Below are 20,414 nucleotides of genomic sequence, written 5' to 3' on the forward strand. Positions count from 1 at the left end.
TTTGCTGTCTTAAGTGTGAAACAGGTAAACAAATCAGCCACACTCAGTTTTTAATCGAGTGAAATTGTATTGAAACTATTTCTATATCAATTAAAATATCAAAAGGTATTCAGGTTGATTTTGAAAGAACAAGCATAATGCATACTTTACTGGAGCAGTTCTAATATGCATGTGGCTGACTTTGTGGTAACCATGTTTACACTATTATACAAAGGTCTACTTAAGTCCTTTTTTTGTCTTTGAGTAATATAAACTCTAAACCACTATCATATTTTTGACCTTTTATGCAGTAGGAAGCAAGGTGTTCATTTATTAACTAGTGTTAATGTTCAGGTACATAATCTTTCAGGGAATAAGTTTTGATAGTAGACTACTTCAGTTACTTCTAAATAATCTTTGTTCAATTTAGTAGTTGAAGCTAGTATTTATACAGGTTATTTGCTAGAAATGTGAAATGTAAGACCCTGGCAAGACGTTGAATGCAGTATTTGTTAAATGTGTTTGCGAGCACAGAAATTGTGTCCCAATTCATAATCCTCCCTCTCAGGATTATTTTGTTTAGGAATCCTTTGCTGTGCTCAGAGAGACAAACAGGATGCAGGCAAATGAAAAGGAGAAGGACGCTATTTGTTGGTCCTAGCTGGGACTTGCAAACTAGTAGGCTGAGAACCAAAATGCTCATTACTCCTGGTAAAAGCTCCCATGAAGGCTAGGTTGGCCTTCATTTCTCCTTGGAATGGTCTGATCATCGGTCATGCTGGATTTCTGTCTGCTGACTTGCTGTTTTTCTTCTGTATGGTTTTATAGCTTTTCAGGTCAGTGTTTATCCTGAGTTTTCAAGTGTCTTACTGCCTTCTTTCCCTCCTTGTTCTTATCTCAAATAGCTCATTGTGCTTTTTCAGGGCACTTTCTTGCAACTGAATTTTTTTCTCAAGAATTCTGAGCCAAAGACATGGTTGTGCCATTTCAGAATTAGGCCTTCCATCTCAGACAGCTGAACTCCCAGGAGTTTATTTTGGGATTATGGCTTCAGAAACTAGAATGAGTGCAAAAGAGGATTATTAGATTGGAAAAGCACTGAAAATATTTCCCTGCTAGAGAAAATGAAAAAACATTTGGATGTTTAACTTCTTCCAGTCTTTGTGTTGTTAACACTTGCTGTTTTATATTTAGGAAAAAGAGGCAGAGAGGTGCTTCTGCTAATAGACTATGATAGCATAAATACAAATGGTTGCCAATGTAGATCATAAATTATGAGAAAAGCAAAACTCTGGAGCTTCTTCCAATGGGAGTAAATACCAGCTTCCATTAAAATGGGAGCTTCATAATCTTATGGTGGGGCTGGTCTTTCTGTAGCACAGTGTGAGATTCCTATAATTTAGGAGAGACATTTATATGCATCTATAATGGTTATTGAGAGATCTGAAAATGGTGGACAACTAATACAGTTTACTTGAAATGAGCTTCTCTTGCCATTAAACTTTCTGAGATGCTACACGTTTCCATGATGTTCCTGAAAGCAGCCTTGCTCTGGGTCTTGTCACACTTGCAGTCAGGACTATGTATTGTTGAGGCCTCTCATTCTTCTTGTGTGAGGATTCCCATGAGGAGTATGTGGCATGGGTGCTGCTAGTCTATCCTCAGTTTTAGCCTGGTATACGTGTTCCATAGTCTTAGAATATGTTCACAAGATAACTTCCCCCCCCAAGAATATGATGCTTTTTGTAGCTGGAATAACTTTATTTGCCTTTTGATGAAGAGAGATATGCCATCTTGACAAGAGAGACAATCAGTGCTTCGGCCTTGGCACATATCTCAGTCATAACCAGACAATAATAATATACTTCCCCTCACTGCATAGGGTAGTACAGGATATGGAAACATTAGGTTACCTGTGGAAGAAGTGTCTTTTGAGGATCAGCTTTACATGTCAAACTGCCTTGACTTTGAGCATGATGCTGAGGAGATGCTGAAGAAACTTTAGTTAGGGATCACAGGATGTGTTGTGAAGCCTGGTTTGCTGTGTTAGATCTAACTGTGGAATACAATGTTCTTGATTTCAGTGCTCCAAGTCCAAAACATTGAGTCCTAACTAGACTTGGAATCATGCATGTCTTCTGTAGACTATTTCTGTGTGCATTTGTATGCATGAGATTGAAAGAACGTAGCTGGCAGAATCGTTCCTACGATTCTATTCTGAGTAGCAATGTCTGTTGCTATGCTGCTGTTACCTTGGCTGCTATGAAGTTCATAGTGTTCTCAAAAACAGTTATTTAAGCATAAAATTGACAACTAAATTTTATTTTTTTTAGTTGATTCTGCAATGTTTAGCTCCTTCTGGTTCTCCAACTGGCAGAGCCTCTGTAAGAAGGCTGGGGTCCCCACTTGACTAGTGCTTTATATTAGACCATTAGTGAGGAGCTTTTGTCTCAAGGAAAAAAAAAAACAACAATTAAAAAATCACAATGTCACATTGAGAATTGAAGTAATAATGTTAAAAACAATTCTTCCTAAATATTTTAGTTTCATCTGCTTGAGAAATTGCCATCTTTCTTTTAAGTGAACATAAAGCTTAGGTCTTTCCAAGTTACAGTATCACAGTATCACTAAGGTTGGAAGAGACCTCGAGGATCATTGAGTCCAACCTGTCACCACAGACCTCATGACTAGACCATGGCACCAAGTGCCATGTCCAATCTCCTCTTGAATACCTCCAGGGACGGTGACTCCACCACCTCCCTGGGCAGCCCATTCCAGTGACGAAGGACTCTCTCGGTGAATAACTTTCTCCTCACCTCAAGTCTAAACTTCCCCTGGTGCAGCTTGAGACTGTGTCCCCTTGTTCCGGTGCTGGTTGCCTGGGAGAAGAGACCAACCCCTTCCTGGCTACAACCACCTTTCAGGTAGTTGTAGAGGGCAATGAGGTCACCTCCTCTTCTCCAGGCTAAACAATCCCAGCTCCCTCAGCCTCTCCTCACAGGGCTTGTGCTCAAGGCCTCTCACCAGCCTTGTTGCCCTTCTCTGGACACATTCAAGTGTCTCGGTGTCCTTCTTAAACTGAGGGGCCCAGAACTGGACACAGTACTCAAGGTGTGGCCTAACCAGTGCAGAGTACAGGGGCACAATGACTTTCCTGCTCCTGCTGGCCACACTATTCCTAATGCAGGCCAGGATGCCATTGGCCCTCTTGGCCACCTGGGTACACTGCTGGCTCATGTTTAAGCGGCTGTCAACTAGGACCCCCAGGTCCCTCTCTGCATTGCTCTACATTGCCCTAAAGTGAGAGGCTATCAGTTCCTAAAGAAGCTACATTTCTGTAAGATTTCAGATGGCTTTGTAGCATTGCCACTTCAGAAAGATGCAGGTACTTCATTTAGTTAATAAAAATAAATCGCTATCTGTTTTGTGAAATACAAATAGTTGGTCTAAACCAGACAAAAGTCACTTAGGAGATTCAATGTAATTGGTAGTGATATTTTGTTTCACACACACATATACACTGCAAAGACCTAGGGAATAAGAGGGCTTTTTCCCTTGTTCTATCTGCAGCCTCTGGCATTGATTTGCTCCGGCCAAGTTTTTCATAAGTGATTATGTGGATTTGGGAGCAGATTTCTGAAGGTGTGCAAAAGGTTGTTTGTTTGTTTTTTTTTTTAAATTAAATGTCTTCAGCTGCTGGAATACTTCATATAAATGTTAGAAAACTACTTAAGTCTATTAATGATGGACAGAAATTTCACCAGTCTTCAACCATGTCATACACGAACACTGACAATAGCCACTGTCATAAAACAAAAAAGAGAAGATGGGTTACAGGCTTTCACTTTTGGCCACCATGATTCTCTGACAGGTTTTTAATTCAATGGAACTTAATCAGAACTTTGCTTCTGTACTTGTTTATTCCATTTAGTAAAGGCAATTAAACCAGAGAAGATTTGACTGTAAATATCTAAATGAATGAAATAGTGTTTGTGAATTAATCCACAAATGTTTATAGAATAAAACGTGTGCAAATTTTAGATGTAGCCTTCCTTCCTATGTAATTGAAAAACATAAAGTTAGTGTTGATATTGTTATGGCCAGCAAGACTATGCATGTGCTTTTTGGGACAGAAGAGGTATGTCAAGTGCTTACTGCTGCTGTGTGCATGTATAATACACATCTCCAGACTCAGAATGAATAATACCAAAAAGTGATGCATTTACAGCTCCTATGGTCTTCCAAACAGTTTGTAAATAGCCCCTTTAATGTTGTTAAGAACTTCCTTTTTGTCCTTTTAGTTTATCCCTGATGCTGAAGTCTCATCTTACTGGTAGAGGGCAGACAAGGATAGATCTTTAGCTATTCAAATAGAAACTGTTTCTATTGGTTGCAAAAATGTGAATTATTTTTTTTTTCATCTGTGATTGGAACAGATATTTTAGAAAAGTCCTAAAATGAAGATTTTTTTAAATTTTTTTTTCAAGGCAGATTTTAGCCTTGATAATGAAGAAATAGGATTCTACTTGCTTGGGAAATGGGAATTTGGGAGCCAAGCCTCTGCAGCTCCTAAGCCAACTTGTTTCCACACTGCCTGACTCTGCAGCCAGCTGGCTTCAATATCTGGGTAGAGTGGCAAGAAGTGGGGCAGGATTCCAATACAAATTTGTCAAAGTCACACACTGAGTGGGAAATTCTAGTTTGGGGTGGGGGGGAAGTATTTTATCCTCTCATGAAAACTTCCAACTTGAAGTTCTATTGGTTTGCTTATCTAGGAGATGTTGAAGAAAGTATGTTACTAATGCAGCAAATAAAAACCAAGCTAATGTGAGATTTTACAGGGGACAGATGTCATAAGTTTCATGATCTTTGATGTTAGTATCTCCAGATTATCAAAGTTTTCAGAATGTGAGCAGTAATACATGATAATACAAATCACAACCCAGACAGTAAAATAATGCACACTCAGTACTATTTTTCCATCAAAGTTACTGCCAAAGGAGACTCTAAATGGGATTTTTGCAATTCTTCATACTGATTCATGTTACAATCAAAGATGCTGATAGCCTTCTTGTTAAAAGGAAATGGTTTAATTTCATAAGCATTATTTTTATATATCATAACACCTTCTGTGTTCAGCACATGACAGCTTTAGATAAATTTCTATTGGCAGATTTAATTGCTGGGTTTGAATTTTCTTGCTCTTTTTCAGTTGCTAGTTATTTTAAATAATCCATTTAACAGTAATTTCACATGGCTTCTACCAAAACGTTATCTAGCAATTAATTAGGATGATCTCCTTGACAACAAGAGATCTGTTTCTCAAGAAACAAGCAATTTTACCTTACCTCTTCTTTCCATGACTAAAATTTATATAGCAATCTACTCTCCTATTTCTTTTTTTTTCCCCCTTTTTTTCCTGCAATTTATTCAGCTGATGATTTTTTCCAGTTATTGCTTGAGAACCTGAGCCTATAGCTATTGAAAATTGGATTAATTTCTCCCCCCCCCCTTTTTTTTATTTTAAATTCACTCTTCTTTTGACCATAAGCCTTGTTTTATGCTTTATGCACAGAGACTAACGTCTGGTAAAATAATATTGGTTTTGTTCAAGTACCATCTATTTTTTTTTTCAGATTTTCTTCTACAGTTCTCTTATTATGAAAACAGGAGACAGCCTCACATTCACTGTATTATGTAGAAAATTCTCAATTTTTACTCTTCTGGTTTACAGACTATCTCTTCCTGCTAAGAGTATGCCATAAATCTAAATAAACTTTTAAAAAGCAAAGGTCTTATATATGAGTCCATAAAATCACCTGAGAATTTCTAGTTCACAAAGTGTATCCTGTTGGATGTGATACACAGTTGAATTGGCTTTTTAACAAGGCTTCTAAACCTCAGATTTATTTGAGATTTAGACGAGTGTTGCTTCATCTTTCTGCTAGCTTCCTAATATAACCTGTATATAACCTCTAATATAACCTCTGAGTAGAGTCAGGCATGCTGTTTTGTGGTGCTGTCACTTGAAATTTGGAGTTTGTAATTTATGCAAATTACATTATCAATGTTTATTTGCCATATGCAAATAGTAAAATTCATCACATACTTACTTCAATAAGTGTACCTCAGAAAATTCTACTTCATCGTAAGAAACTGCATGTTTGTAGCCTGAAAAGCAAACATACTTAAAGATTTGTAAGGAGTGGAAAAGTAATGGTGGTGTTCTAAAAATCAGCAGTATTATTTCTCATTGTTTCTCTTCTGCTGCCCAAAATACAACCAAAAATACTACATGTCCACTATAAGAGAATGTTGCAGATTTGGAGGGAATTGTAGTGATGAATGGAAAGGCTGGTAGGATACGGGAATGAAAAGGTGAGGACAGTCTACATTAAATAGAGATGAAGGCTAAAAAGCAACATAGAGTAATCTATGATTTGAGTAGACAAGGGCTTCCCTTATCATCATCTCAGCATTAGCACATCAAAATATTAATTAAAGACTGATTAATGGCAAAGTGAGTGTTTAAATGTGGAGCTGTTTGTTCAGTGAGATACTGGCATTATTAATATAGGCAGGTATTAAAGTAAAAAATTTGACAGGATTCAAGGGTACTGGACTGTAATATCGCTAGTTATTTAGTAAAATGTGGTTAAGATTCCTTCTGTCTACCAATCTCTAATCTCTCATGCATAAAGAGACCTTTATGGGACAAGGTTTTATTACCACATTTTTCAGATATATTCTTAGACTCTCTTCTGAAGCAATTTATGTTGCCTGTTTGAAGGAATAGGATGCTGAACTAGATAAATCTAACTCAGTATAATTCCTGTTCTTTTATCTTTTTATGCTTTCTAATCTTCAGTACGGGGCAGGGGGGGAGGGGGGTGTGGAAAGTAAGCTGTTATACCGTGCAAAGTTGACCTGAAAAAATTAGATTTCTTGAGCTGGAAACATTCAGCATTTTAAAACTATTTTTAACAACTTAAGAGAGTTTGTCAAGCCTGGAGTCTTAATTATAGTAGCACTAGAGGAGTGATAGAAAAGGTTAAAAAAGTTCTTTAGTTTGAATGTGTTTGATCTTTTTATGCTTATTATAATTTTGACTGAATTCTTAAATTCCCACTAACAGTTGTTCCTTCTAAATTCTGTTAAGAACAGCAGAAGAGGGTGAAAAGAACAATTAACTGGATGGAGCTGCTTTTGAGCAACTGCATGGCTTAAAAAGCAATTTTAGGAAAGTGAGAGAGCAACTGAATAATTGAAAAACAAGTTGATAAAGATTCATGCTCTATGTTGAAGGAAACATCTGGTTCTACAACTAAAATGTTGGATGTTTTATTTAAATTAAAGCCATAGAAAAATGAGAAAAAACTACATATCCCTTGCATGTTGTAGAGATCATGGTATGTACTATTTTTATAACCATGGAGAAGCTGTGAGATTCAGGATTCAGACTTGTTGGTTTGTTTGACCTACATTGGACTACAAATCTGCTGGTTAGTGCTAATGAATCAGACATTGTTCATGTTGCAGTGCAGGTTTGAAATGTTTGTCAACAGTGTAGAGAACATATTCTTCTGGAGTCCTTTTTGCTGTATTTGTGTGTAAAAAGTTAGCAAAATGAGATTTAAGTAATTGTCAAGGGCAAGTACTGAGATGAAGGAAGGCTGAAAATGTAAAATTGTTATGATTTCTACTTGTAGTATAATATGATTTGATTTTTCAATTATTTTAAAGAATCTTTAAATATAAAAGTTATTTATGAGGCCAAGCTTTAACCTATGTAAGATGTTTTAACATGTAGCAAAATAGCATGCATATTGACTTGTTTTCCTCTATTTTTCCTCTGTTGCTTTAATGCTTGTTGTGGGAAACACTTAGCACTGTATGTCAGAGTACTACTTTTCCTCCAAACAGAACAGCACTTTTCTGATGTTGTACTAAGTGAAGAATACCTCAATCTTGGTGTGGAGCAGGTGTGCAGTCTTATATCCAGTGACAAACTCACAATTGCCTCAGAAGAGAAGGTAAGACCATGTGTATCCTAGTATTCTTTTTATCCTTTTGGATGTGAGAGAGCTTGCTCACACTGCTCTTGTATGCTTATTTGGATGCGTCGTTTCCTCAGTGAAGTTAAACATGCGTTGTATCATGTCTGAAAGATGTTTCCCAAAAGTGTTGTCAGTCTGATGTTAAAATTAATCTAAACGCTTAAAAATCCTTCAACTGTATTAGATCACCATTCTCCTTTGTTCTTTGAAAAAATGGCAACTAAGTTAAATGGAAACTCCTTCTCATGTTCAAGCAGAACAAGCAGAAGACATGCTGTGAGTCACACACACAGGACTTTGGTTTGCCCAAGGATAAGTAACTCAAAAATAGTAGTTCAAAGAGCAAGTATGTGAATCTACTAACTTTACCATTAGCAGTCCCACAAACGTATTAAAACTCTGTAGATATATGTGGGCTGTTTAGCCCAACTGAACAAATGTGGGTTGCAAAGGGAAGGGCTAGACAGCTTGATGAGCAAGCCTGAGTTTAAATATATGTTGGTTCACCTACATCTAGATCTCATTCTTTTAAACCCATATTTGAAATGTGATCTTCAGTGAGGCCAGTGCATCTCTTTGAACCTGTAATGGTTTTCATGTTGTGGGTATATTCATTTTTGAGTACATCAATTTAAACTATGTTGCTTTTCTTTTTTCCAAGGAATATATAGTTGTATTAACACTTCTTGTTCCAATGAGGCTAAATTGTATTCAAAACCATGTTTAGCTAGGTAGAGTTTGGTGTTAAAACCTCTTTGGAACTTTGAATCCAACAAATATCTGCTTAAACTGCAAGTAGCAAATATGCTGAAGGCCTGACTTAAATCACTTCGATTTTGATACATGTGATGCTGCATCTATGGAGGGTAATTTAAGGTTTTCGTGTTCTAGTGTGTGATGAACTGCTGTGCAACAAAGAAGCAGCTAGGCTTGGGATCACTTCTCCTAGAAGGACTCAGTGATTATAAGTTTGAATGATGATGTGGCCAGTCTTTTCTGAGAAAGGAAGAAAAGTATAAGGACTGTAATATTGCTGCTTCTGTGTTGTTTGTTTACCTAGTTTAATTGGATTTTCGGTATCAATGAAATTATTGTATACATTTTATAAGTGTAGTGCAGCTCTCCTTGAAACACCAGAAGAGGAGTGATATAAAAAGAGACTGGTTACAGCATCTTCAGAATTTTGTAGTGAGTAAATATGGAAATAATGGGAGTTGTAACTGCTGTCGTCTTTTCTCGTGTAGGAATTTTAGTATAAGCAAAAACTGGGTTTGAGGCACTGTGATATTTTTATACTGCTGAATTTGTAAGCGAAGGGACTGACACTTGTTTGTTTTCTGGAAGGTATTTGAAGCAGTGATAGCGTGGGTAAACCATGACAAAGACGTAAGGCAGGAGCTAATGGCACGCCTGATGGAGCATGTTCGGCTGCCTTTGCTTTCCCGCGAATATTTAGTTCAGGTAAGCGAAAAGGAATATTAATTCTTCTGCATGTGAACATTTCACTTTATTTTTTTTTTTTTAAGCCAGATGAGTAATTTCAAACAGTGTAATGCACTATGTTAACTGATAGTAGTAAAATTAAACAGACAGCCGCTGTTACCTACGCTTGCGCACACATGCGTGCACAGACACAGAGTCAAATGAGGGATTGTCACATAGAGTATATCATATATAATTAATTTATCTGCTTTGCTGACTACTCATTCTGCTACACCAGTAATCTGAATTATTTAATTAGCTGAGATCAGGTTAGTTTTCACTTCTAACCGGGTAATTACACTTCATAACTGAATTTGAAACTTCAGAATTGAACCTAAGTTCAGTGATAAGAAAAAAGCATTTCTTTCAGATAGAATACATTTTCTTCAAAATTTATAAGATCATTTGGAATAATTAGGTGTCAGGTCAAATATTTAAGACTGAAAATACCAGTTTGTTATAAGCATTTGTTAGCAGGCATAGTAGCAGGTTGGTAGGGGTTTATTGTAGAAATTCTGGGTTTGTCATGTGATTTTTCCTCTACTTCTTGTAGATGGTTTTGGGGGTTTTGTTTTGTATTGGGGTTTCTTTTCTTGCTTTTGTGGGTCTTAATGTTTTGTTTTGCTGCTGAGATTTACTAGTTAGTTAAATTCTTCTCCCCACCTCTTTCCTTCATGTTACATCTCTTTATTAGTAGAATCAACTTCTTTTTTCTTCAGTAACTGCATGTTGCCATCATGTAAAGTCATGTAAAATTGTGGTTAAATTACAATGTAAAAAATGAGAGTACTCTGCATTTGTGTGATGTAACACACGCTTGCTTGTGTTTGATTTCCTTCACATACTTGGACCTTCTAAAAACATTTCTGTTAATAAACAGAGAGTTGAAGAAGAAATATTGGTTAAGAACAGCAGTGCTTGTAAAGATTACCTCATTGAAGCTATGAAGTATCACTTGCTGCCAACTGAGCAACGAGCACTGATGAAAAGTACTCGAACGAAATTGAGAACACCTGCTAGCCTCCCAAAAGTAAGCCCTCATTTTAACAGTGCACTCACTTCTTAAGACTCCAGTTTAAAAGATGTCATGAGAATGTGACCATCACTTGGCATATTCCCATAAAAATTTTCATACTGAAACTATCACAAAAAATACGAGAAGTGATTATACTCCATACAACTTGTGATGTAGATGTCTTAGTCTACCACCTGTCTTCCCTGTGCATACTTCCCCTGCCCCCACCAAAAACCCTGACCAAACAAAATCACCAAAAAGAAAACCTCTTCACATTTTATTTTTGGTAGTTTTGTTTGGTTGGGTATTTTTTTTAGTAAATTCTTCAGCATTTGAGAAATATAAAATTATAGGCCTGGTGTTAGAGAGGAAGTAAGCCTGTTTCTTTAAAAAACAGCAACAAAACACCAAAACAAACAAAAACCACAACAAAAAAGCTACCAACAAACAAACAACAACAAACCCTAACAAAGACTGATGCTTCTGAGTTTGAGCATTTATTACATTTTTATCTAAGTATAGTCTTCTGTTTTTCTCAGAAGAATAAAATAGAAGAAACATCAGGTATTAACATCTTTCTCATGCAGTAAAAAAGTTTTCTTACAGTGCTATTATGTCAACTGCAATAAAGGAACAGGAGATTCCATTCAGTAGATTTAGCACATTTCTTTCAAAGGAACCAGATAAGGCTACTCTGTGATGAATGGTCACAGTTCCACATGGATACCGAATTCTTGTACCTGTGGACAGAGTAGGGTAAGAAAGTAGATCAGGATCTGCCTTGTTTGTGGGAGCTCTGCCTAGACTCTAATTGCTTCCTGCTTTTTTATCTCAGATGTTTCCTGTGGAAGCAATGATTGTAATTTGCATGTGTTTTTAAAAAAAGTCATTTTGCCTAGTTTGTAAGATACAAATTTCTTATTTAGGAGAGCTATCCTTTAATTATTTTCGATACAGAATCTTGGTTTTAACACTTTTTTTGATCATTCAGTTCTTCTCGTATATGTAAATAATAAATATTATCATCTCCCTTTTAGTTGATGATGGTTGTTGGAGGACAGGCACCAAAGGCAATTCGCAGTGTTGAATGCTATGATTTTAAAGAAGAGCGCTGGCATCAGGTAGCTGAATTGCCTTCCAGAAGATGTAGAGCAGGTAAATGATGCCTAATTTTTTATTGTGATTGGTAATGCTGCATAAAACGTGTATTCTTTGAACAGACTGAAGATATTCATCTGAGAAGAGCTAAGAATTAACTTCACTTATCATCCTTAAAATGCTAATTACTTATTAGTCTAGAACAATAGAAGCTTGACAACTTGATCTTAATTTGTTCTTTGGTTTGTAATCTCTAGAATAAACTGTTTTATTACCTCACATAAATACAAAGGATAAATTAAATATTACTGCATTATAATAACAAGTAATTCTACTATTAAAATACTCTTATTATTAAATTAGATGAAGAATGTGAGGAAGTAACCAACTGATACTAAAAATATCAAAATGTGATTTTAAAGCAGCTATCTCCACAAGAAGAGATTCAGCAAACATGATATTCAGAAGCGTGAGATGTTGCTAACAAAGTGTCAGAATTTGAAGTGCTTAACCTCGGAATGAAGTGTGGCTCTAGGGACACAGTCAAAAGCCTGACTGTGTAGTGAGTACTGTAACTTGTGTCAAGTATCTGCATACTTAGGGCAGTGTGGGATGCAATTAACTGGTGGGCTAAACCACTCATCTTTCCTCCTCATTTCTTTGCTTTAGGAATGGTGTACATGGGAGGCATGGTTTATGCTGTTGGTGGTTTCAATGGTTCTTTAAGAGTTCGCACAGTAGATTCCTATGATCCGGTGAAGGACCAGTGGACGAGTGTTGCAAATATGCAAGACAGGAGAAGCACGCTGGGAGCAGCAGTATTAAATGGTCTTCTTTATGCTGTGGGAGGATTTGATGGGAGTACAGGTATTTTTGCTTTTATCTGCTGCCAGTTTGCTTTGACTAGTCTTGACCTAAGATTTGAATGTCACTTTCCTGAGAGCTGTGATGAAATCAAGCATGAGGGCAGCCAGGCATTTTGTTGAGTGCAATGTGCTTTATTGGTCACCTCCTTCTTCCTGAACTGTGAACTGTTTGCTCCTCCCTTAAGAATTTAAGCTAAATAACTTTGACAAGTTCCCTTTCAGTTTTCCTCCTCTGGCCATAGAGTCCTTAACTCATGGAAGATATGAGCAGAAATATTACACGGTCTCTTTTTTTCCATTTGAATATGAAATCTACCTTTGCATTTTCATGTACTGTAAACAGGATTACAGACACAGGGTTACCTGTGGAAAGCCTTTGGACACACACTGTTTATTCCTTTCACAGATGCATTAAGCATCCTTATCCTTAATAACTATTACTGAAGTGTATGTAGGACAGAGCATTGTGACTTAATTAAAAGAAAGAAAGAGATCCAGAGAAGAATTTTTCAGAGTTCCACAGAAGCTTTTATTAATTTGCCCATTTTCAGACACCAAGAATGAGTTGACTGTAATTGGCTATCTCAAGGACATGACTTGTGCCTTTTACTTAGTAATTAACAGTGCTTGAAATGAAATTATTCCAATTTTCAGATATAGAGAATTTTCTAGAAAGTAAGTAGTATGTTGTATTTAGAGAGGTATTAATGGCATATTGTCTTCACAGGCTTATCATCAGTTGAAGTTTACAATTTGAAGACTAATGAGTGGTTTCATGTAGCTCCAATGAACACAAGAAGAAGTAGTGTTGGTGTAGGTGTTGTTGGAGGTAAGCTGAAAATTATATTAAAAAGAAGAAGGGGAGAAATGCAATAATTTATCCTACTACCTTTTTTTCACTTTTGAAAACATTATTCAGATTTAATTTTTTGCTGAAGCTTGTCATTCAAACTCTATGAACAATATATAATTGTTCTGCTTGGGTTTGACCAGCTTTTAGCATAGTTGTTTTAAATTTTTTTTTAGAGCCTCAGCTGTGCCTGTGGTGGGTTGAAGTTTCCCCCCAGCATTAACTTTTAGCCAGACCAACTCTGTTAGAAGCAAATGAAGCTGTATTTACAAGCAAAAACTACACTCTACAATGGAATGCAATGAATATGTACAAAATATACAGTATTTACAATATTAATACAGATACTTACAATTAGCAAACAACATGAACCCCTGCCCCGGTCAAAAAGATCAGGGAAGCCGTTCCACTGCTCCCCCAAGTCCCCCCTGACCGGAGAGAGAGAGGAATGGAGAGAGAAAAGCAGTGGGTTAGACTCATCCAAGGCCAGCCAGAAGCACGTTCTTTCTCCTGAGCAAAGCAGAAACAGACAAGATCAGAAGAGAAGAGAAAAGGAAATGGGAAGAATTGTTATGGTACAGCTCCTCTTATCCCAGACATTTATCCAATGAATTTGTTTAGAATAATCTTTTGTTTTCCTTTTTACACCCATTAGTGATTTATTTATATTTTTCTAATTTTCTGCTCAAAATCTGCAGCTAAATTTTAAAGGCATAGCCTAAAACCACCACAGTGCCTAAGGCAGACTGAGGAGAAGCTTGCTGAGCGTGCATGCTCTAGGTTACGCATGTCAGCAAAGCTAGAGAACTCAATTACTGAAGTGATGACCTTATACATTTGTCTTTAGTGATGTGGCACTGCAGTATTGTCGACTCTGTTATCTGTGGCTGACCTTGCTGGTTGCATGCTGGGGATGATCTCAAGGACAGCAGCAGGAAAACTGCTGACTTTCAAGTCAGCTTAGTGGTGAATAGCCTGGTGTTGCTTGCACAACGCAGTCCTGAGCTGGTTCTTGGGTCTTAAAACAGTTTTCAGCATATATTTAACTGCATAGGAACCAGTGCTGTTTTGATCAAAAAATGCCAACTGTTCAAATAATTTTAATCTGAAGTTTTGGTATTTCTGGGACACTTGCTTGCAAGATTCCAATGTTGGGCATACTTGAATTAGCTTGCTTCTGAATAATTCTTAATTACAACAGTGTAAAGTACCTTTGTATTTCTGTTAAGCAATTAAAAACATCTTTTGACTCACGTTGTTCTAATTAGATACTGGCTGCCTTTTGCATTCTAAAAACCACAGTAACTATGGTGTACTATCTTAAACTATTTACAGAACACAGACTCAATAACTGATTGATGACAGGTGCTAATTAGTAGCTAAGCGAGAGAACAATTACTTGCCCTCAGCCTATGTGCCAGTATAGTCTGAAACCTAGAAATTTGTAGGTTTCTGTTGGTTTCCCTTCTAGGTAAACTGTATGCTGTTGGTGGCTATGATGGGGCGTCACGTCAGTGCCTTAGTTCAGTAGAATGCTATGACGCTAATGCAAATGAGTGGACCTATGTTGCAGAAATGAGCACTAGACGGAGTGGAGCAGGTGAGTGGACTAGAATCATCTGTCCTTGTAAAACTGGAACAGATTTGTGATTTTAAAATGTAGCTACAAATAGAAAAGGTAAGCCAAAGCGTGAGTCAAATGGAATCTCTTAGTCTTAGGTGGATGATATATTGCAGGTCATAAATACAAAACTCTCCTACAGAGTAATATTCAGTCTGTTAATATCAAATGCCTTTGTTAGCTTTTTCATCCTTCTCATATTCCTCCTCTTCACATAACTTCTGATGTTTTTAACATGTAGACTAATGTGCATTGATTGTGACAATCAATTTGATATCACCTAAATACTGAAGTATCAAAATCTACATGGCCAAGATGAAAAAAATGTCATTTCTTCAAAGATGTCTTTGCCAGTATGGAGATGACTTTTTTAATGGCATATTCAGGTTGTCTTTACATGTGAACTGTGACTAGATTCTTACCTCTCTGAAGGAACTTTTCTTTCTCATTCACTACTGGAAATTTTGTCCTTGTTCATTCTTAAGTTTGCATTACTGTTTTCATCCTACTACTTCCACTTATGTACCCTTTGTTTCATCTTCAGAAAATCTCATCACCCAGTGTTAACATCCTTAGAATATGTATAGGCTACTACATATTATCCTTCCTTATTGTTTACCCAAGGCATATCCATTTATTTCTTTTTAATGTTTAAAAACCCCTTCTTTATTTTTTCATGGATTTTTCCCCTCCTTCTTGCTATTCTGAGTATTTGTCTTGAAGACATCAAATATGCCTGTGGCATTCTGCTTTTGTTTAACAGCTCCATACCAGCTTTAGCATTTTCATTATCTATTTATATTATAGACTCAAATCTCATTTACTGTTCACTGTCCTCTATTTGTCTTTTGGTATTTCAGGTTTTTTCAACTCGCAGAAGTTATTTTATTTCTCTAGATATGTTCCCATGGACTTTTTCAAGTTAAATGGCATGATACTATTTTGCTATGTATATTTTTTCAGTTTTTCAAGTTACTTTTTTGCCAAGTATTCAATGATGCTTTTTAACAACACCTTTCAAATGTCTACTGATAATTGCATTAATTTGGAAGAGATGCTGCTACTGGATAGCTTTCTAATGTAGTCAGTAGATGATTAATAGTTATCTCAGCTTTTCATCTTGCCTTCCAGCATTCTTTATTAACTCTGATGAGTTTTTAATCTGTATAATGATGTTTAAAGCAAGTCCAAATTATTTCAAAATAGATATATAAAATTATTAAAATACTTATTTTGTGATAGTTCCAGTATACCCATACAAAATCAGCAAGCTGATACGTCTCTTATTGCTAAAAGTAATGTTTTGATTGTGTTTCTAAGCCAGAACTATGATGTTAATGAAGAAAACATGATACAATATATTTCAAGAAAACTTAATTGTCTCATGAAGCTTCTAGTTACTCAGTTGTACATCTCAGAAGTAAATACTGGATTAAAAACTGGACAGAGTTTCAGTAAGGGTACTCTTAAATACTCATGTCTGATGTTGTCAGGTTTGGAGAAAAATATTTATGTAAATAAATGGGCAAATTACAAATATTATAAAGACAAATAGTGTTTGGGGGTGTGTGGTAAATCTTCAATTCTGCAATTTGCCAGCACACTCATTTTATCTCAGTGTTTTGGTTTGTTGGTTTTTTTTTAATACTCCATTTCTGCAGATTTTCATTGTGCTTATAGCCTATTTATATGGTAGATGCTTTCAGGCTTTTTTCTTTACATGTTGAGTAACTTCTACAACTCTGAAATTTAGTATCTTACATAGCACTAACTATTGGGATCTTTCTGCCCCTCTCCTCCCTCCCTCCCTCCCCTTGTCCCAGAGTTCAGGGCTGTGTTTGTTTATTCAGTTCTCTGCTGCCTTTTACCTTGTCCTCTGATTGGAAAAAAAAAAACAAACCACACAACAAAGCAACCAAACAACACAAAACCCAAACAAAACTAAAAAGCCAAACAAAACAACAAAAGGAGAAAAATTAAATGTAGTCAGTTATTTCAGATTCAGGTAACTGAGTAAAATAATCAACATTCTTCTGTGCCACTCTGTTAAATACATGGAAAATTATACTCGAGCACAAGGGGAGGAGTGGGTGGTAATGTGAAAATAATGACTATTTATGAGCTTGGCTGTAATGGCCAAATATCCAAAACCATCATAGCTGTTTCAACTGGTGATCAGTCCTGGTGTTGCTATGGGTGTTAACTAAGGAGAATTTTGTTCCTGTATTAAATTTTTGGCTCTCTGGTTGTCTCAAGGAACTTAAGCCTGCCTCTTCTGTTCCTACTGCTTCAGCTTCATTCAAAAACAACTTCAGAGGTTAACCCTCAGTTACTCTTCTTTAGTACCAACTGCTTCTCAGTTGATCAGTACGGGGACAGATCTGTTTCCAGCAACATATTGGGATGAGGAACTTCAGATCCAGATATAGGCCATTTGGGAGGGATGAGAGATATAAGACAGGGTCCTGAAAAATGGGCAGGAAAGAAAAATAACAAAGGAAGGAGAACTAAGAAGACGGCAACCAGAGGATACAGACGGAAGGAGCAAGAAATAAGGTAGGACTTGGAAACTGGGTGTGGGATTAAGGGAAAATGAATCACTAAAAAGAATCGAAGGACATTATTAAAAATAAGGAGCTACCAAAAGAGGGTATAGGAAAGGCAATAACCATACAGAAAGCCTGGGTGGGGAGATTCATATCACATCACATATTTAAATTAAAAGCCTTAGAAGTCCCTCTAGCTGTTTAATCCTACAAAAGATTAATGCTACATTATCCTTTCTAATGACCTGTGATGTGAGAGAGAAAGAAAAGCTGTCACACTGTACCATGACATGATAGTTAGAAATAATAGCAATAAAAAGGAATTAAATTAACTGGGAAGGATATGGAGAAATGTTAGTAGTGAATATCACTGATAAAGTATTAGCATGATTTATAAAACAGTGTCCTATTAAGAAACTATTTTTCAGAATTGCAGTACCAATTAACTCTTCTGTGTTTCTTTCCCTTCTTCCTTTAATTATTAAAATCTGTCTTTTTAGTAAAAAAAAATAATTAGTTATTTCATAAGGAGTTATTTTTCTGCCCATATAGGAATATCGCTTAGATAAAATGTTAGTGGTATGTTTTAGCTGGCTGTTAAAGGTCTCCAGGTTCTGGGTTTTTTTAACCTATCTTTCTCTTTTCTTTTTTCTTTTTTTTTTTCTTTCCCTGAAGGACTGAACTGATCTTTTGCATTCATATTTGCTGCTTCATTTAATAAAAATTTTAAGCTGTGCCCTTTCCATGGAACCCTTTAAGAACTGTCCTTGCAAATCTGTATGTCATTGAGTTTTGTATCTTAAATGTGTAGCTTTTTTACAGTTGTCTTCATGGTCCGTTACTCGTAAGTTTTAATGCAAACCCCACCTGCATTTCTGTTAAGAAATCTATTATGTGTGAGTTCTAATAGTGCATTATAAAGTGAGGAATAAACAAACAGGCCTTCCTTTCTACTTCCCCTATTGCTATCTGTTCAGTATGTGCAGCCCAATTAGAGAGTAGATATAGATTAGCTTTATTTATTGCTTCATCCCAAGATTGTAGATCAGTAAACATTTGTTGTAAAGGAGAACCTAAGATCAAAGGAGACCCTTTAATAACCTTGTTGGATATTTCGATAACTGAAGCTTCCTTCAAGGAAGCTTGGTGTTCTCCTGCAAGTCCTGGGGGAGGACGGTGCTCAGTCTTTACTTTTTGTTTCATATATCTGTTTACATGGTATTCCAGTGCTTCAGTGGAAGCACCCCTATTGTGTAATGTCTATCCATTCAGTTTTTTAACTCTATACTGCACAGTTTTTACTTTCTAAAAATGCACTTATGCTTTATAATTTTGTCAGATTTCTGTTATGCTGGCTGAGCACACTGTCTCATTTACTGTCACTTCTAATCAGTCCTAAATTTCAACAGTCCTCATTTTCTTGCACATCATTTATCGTCCAAAACTTTCTACATCTTTTGTTGCAGAACAGCTCTGGTCTTTGTATGCTGCAGTATGGTAAATGGGCATGTAAGACATTTTATGTGTCTTGCTGTATTTACTATCTTTTTTGCTTTAATGCATCCTGATCCAAATGTTGTTTGAAATAGTTCCTAACATTGGCTGGATGAAGGATTTATGTTAGTGAACATAATGTTTGCTGTTTCTCCTGTATATCAGTCAAACTATTCTGGTTAATTTTGAGTATTTTCATGTTTACAGGTGTTGGTGTGTTAAACAATTTATTGTATGCAGTAGGAGGTCATGATGGTCCTTTGGTAAGAAAAAGCGTTGAAGTGTTTGATCCCCTTGCCAGTACGTGGAAGCAGGTTGCAGACATGAACATGTGCAGAAGGAATGCAGGTATACACAACCATTATTTTAAAATGGTGGTTATATCTTTTGTTGTGAACTGCATGTTCCTGGATTTCTGCTGCTTTCATAATGTGGTGGCATAGAAAAACCATGCATTTGTGGGGTCAACAAGCCAGCTGCTAATTTTCATATTGGTTTCCTGCCTTTTTTTCAGGTGTTTGTGCTGTAAACGGTCTCTTGTATGTAGTTGGAGGAGATGATGGTTCCTGTAATTTATCAACAGTGGAGTATTATAATCCAACAACTGATAAATGGACAGTTGTGTCATCCTGTATGAGTACAGGAAGGAGCTATGCAGGTAACATCCATAGATATTTTTGACAGACTTTTTACGCTGTAACAGCTAAGAAAAGAAATTTCACAAAGCACCCAAAAGCCTGTCTAAGTAAAACCCAAGATACTAGAATGGGTATAAAGATGCCGATGCTACATATTGAATAATGGCTTCAAACAATCAGTCACTACAAGGAAAACAATGGTATTAAACTATGTAATGTAAAGATGATTCTGGTATGACCAGACCTTTTCTTAACAAGAGATTTGCGTCTTTACCTATGCAGGTCCAATTCTGAAGGTATTTGGAGTCTGATATTTAGAAAACAAGAGCTGTTTCAGCAATCTTTCTTCCATGACTATACTTTTTCAGATGAATGTTAAGGTTATATTTCCCTGATAATAAAATTAAACTTCAGTAACAGCAATTTTTCCCAGAACTTTTTACTGATTCAGACAACTTTTGTCAGAGAAAAATTAAGAGAAAATATGAACAATGATGCAGGCTGTGCTGGGTAACACCATCCTGGGGTTGGGCTACTATAGCCATGCCTCACCCAGGGGAGAGAAGAAATCTAATCCAGGTGGACATGGTTTCTCCCTCCTGGGAGGAGGGGTGTCCCAGGCCTAAATTGCTCTGTTCCACTCCCCCTTCCTGTCCAGCAAGACTATAAAGGGGAGACGGTGCCAGCTATCTCCTTTTTGCTCCTGTCTCACCCATTTGAAAGGACCCACTGCTGCTGCCAGCCTCCTGGTTCTGCCATGTGGTTGGG

General features: G+C 36.6%; 1 protein-coding gene across 3 annotated transcripts in view; it reads left to right on the forward strand.

Annotated features, from left to right (window-relative positions):
- Positions 1-20,414, forward strand: part of KLHL2 (kelch like family member 2) — a 62,933-nt gene that overhangs the window by 41,029 nt on the left and 1,490 nt on the right. For all 3 annotated transcript variants that reach the window (XM_054165851.1, XM_054165859.1, XM_054165867.1), the window contains 9 exons: positions 7,903-8,012; positions 9,381-9,497; positions 10,399-10,548; positions 11,571-11,688; positions 12,301-12,498; positions 13,225-13,326; positions 14,819-14,947; positions 19,216-19,356; positions 19,523-19,666. In XM_054165851.1, coding sequence (XP_054021826.1) covers positions 7,903-8,012; positions 9,381-9,497; positions 10,399-10,548; positions 11,571-11,688; positions 12,301-12,498; positions 13,225-13,326; positions 14,819-14,947; positions 19,216-19,356; positions 19,523-19,666 — 1,209 coding nt within the window. The remainder of the gene's footprint in view (positions 1-7,902; positions 8,013-9,380; positions 9,498-10,398; positions 10,549-11,570; positions 11,689-12,300; positions 12,499-13,224; positions 13,327-14,818; positions 14,948-19,215; positions 19,357-19,522; positions 19,667-20,414) is intronic.

Source organism: Dryobates pubescens, chromosome 1 (genome assembly GCF_014839835.1).
Source record: "Dryobates pubescens isolate bDryPub1 chromosome 1, bDryPub1.pri, whole genome shotgun sequence".
Taxonomy (NCBI): Eukaryota; Metazoa; Chordata; class Aves; order Piciformes; family Picidae; genus Dryobates; species Dryobates pubescens.